This window comes from Sorex fumeus, unplaced genomic scaffold (assembly GCF_029834395.1).
Source record: "Sorex fumeus unplaced genomic scaffold, SorFum_2.1 ptg000029l, whole genome shotgun sequence".
In the NCBI taxonomy this organism is placed as follows: domain Eukaryota; kingdom Metazoa; phylum Chordata; class Mammalia; order Eulipotyphla; family Soricidae; genus Sorex; species Sorex fumeus.
In genome coordinates, this window is record NW_026606086.1 from 13,156,140 (window position 1) to 13,157,624 (window position 1,485).

General features: G+C 41.0%; 1 protein-coding gene across 1 annotated transcript; it reads right to left on the reverse strand.

Moving 5' to 3' along the window:
- Window positions 1-543: 543 nt before the first annotated feature.
- Window positions 544-1,485, reverse strand: LOC130024634 (olfactory receptor 6C2-like). The gene has a single exon (XM_056115335.1). The coding sequence runs from the start codon at window positions 1,483-1,485 to the stop codon at window positions 544-546; it is 942 nt and encodes a 313-aa protein (XP_055971310.1).

The following is a 1,485-nucleotide window of genomic DNA, read 5'->3' on the forward strand; positions in this document are numbered from 1 at the left end:
TGTGCATGGGGAACATAGAGGCTGCTGCGGAATGAACCAGGGTGGACTATATGCAAGACAGTTGCCCTCCCAGCTGTGCTATTCTAGCCCTGAAATAGAAGGAAATGGTAGGAGAAAACAAATTACTCTGATGACAAGACATAAATTTTAAAATTAAATATTCTATGGGCTGGAGTGATAGCACAGCAGGTAGGGAGTTGGCCTTGCATGCAGCCGACCCAGGTTCAATTCCTCTGTCCCTCTCAGAGAGCCCGGTAAGCGACCAAGAGTATCCCATCCGCATGGCAGAGCCTGGCAAGCTCCCCGTGGCGTATTTGATATGCTAAAAATAGTAACATCAAGTCTCACAATGGAGACTTTACTGGTGTCTGCTCGAGCAAATCGATGAGCGACGGGATAACAGTGAGAGTGGTGCAGTGAAAGATGCTATAAAAATATGACAATATTAAAAGGTAGGCTATCAGGTAGTGTACTTAGTTGAGGAAATCATTCTCAGCTGCGCTCACGAGACAATCCAAATCAGCTACATGCAAGGCAAGCCTCTTAAGCACTGTGATATCTCAAGAGTAGTAGCTTTTTAAAAAACTCATTCAAGGCATTTTTCACTTGTTTGTTTCTCAGAGTATAAATAAATGGGTTTAACATGGGAGAGATGGAAGTAGCTAATAGTGATACTCCCTTATTTGTAGCCATTTCATCTTTTGCAGAAGGTTTGATATAGATGAAGATACAGCTGCCATAAGTGATAGAAACCACAATCATGTGGGAGGAACAGGTAGAAAAGGCCTTTTTCTTTTGCTGAGCAGAAGGGAACCCAAGAATCGTGTGAATAATACTTCCATAGGACCAAACCACAAATGTGAGTGTCACTAGTAGAATAAAGGAAGAGCAGAAAAGAACCATCTTCTCTATGAATTCTGTATCAAAACAGGAGATCTTCAGGAGAGGATTAGCATCACAGACATAGTGGTCGATTTCAGGGTCACAGAATTCGAATGTTAGGGCATAGCCAAGTGGTGGTATTATGAGCAAGAGTGTAATTATCCAACAGCCAGAGATAAGTTTTTTGCAGACCATGGGACTCATGATTGTCATATAATGAAGGGGTTTGCAGATGGCTACATAACGATCGTAGGACATAGTTGCCAGTAGAAAAAATTCTACTATTCCAAATAGGTCTGTGAAAAATACCTGACATATACAAGAGTTATAGGTAATGGTTCTATCTCCTGTTGCTATACTGTACAAGAATCTTGGGATACAGGCAGATGTGAATGAGATTTCCAAGAAAGAAAAGTTTTGCAGAAAATAATACATGGCAGTTTTAAGGTGGGCATCCACAAAGGTGAGAATGATGATGGTCAGGTTTCCAACAAGGCTCAACATGTAGGTGATAAATAGAAATATAAAAAGTAGAATCTGCAGTTGTAGGTCATCTGTCAATCCAAGGAGGATGAATGTGGTGATTGCTGTGTGATTTCTCAT

Bases quoted from the DNA above. Each gene is read 5' to 3' on its own strand.
- LOC130024634 (XM_056115335.1), bottom strand. From the start codon at position 1,485: ATGAGAAATCACACAGCAATCACCACATTCATCCTCCTTGGATTGACA.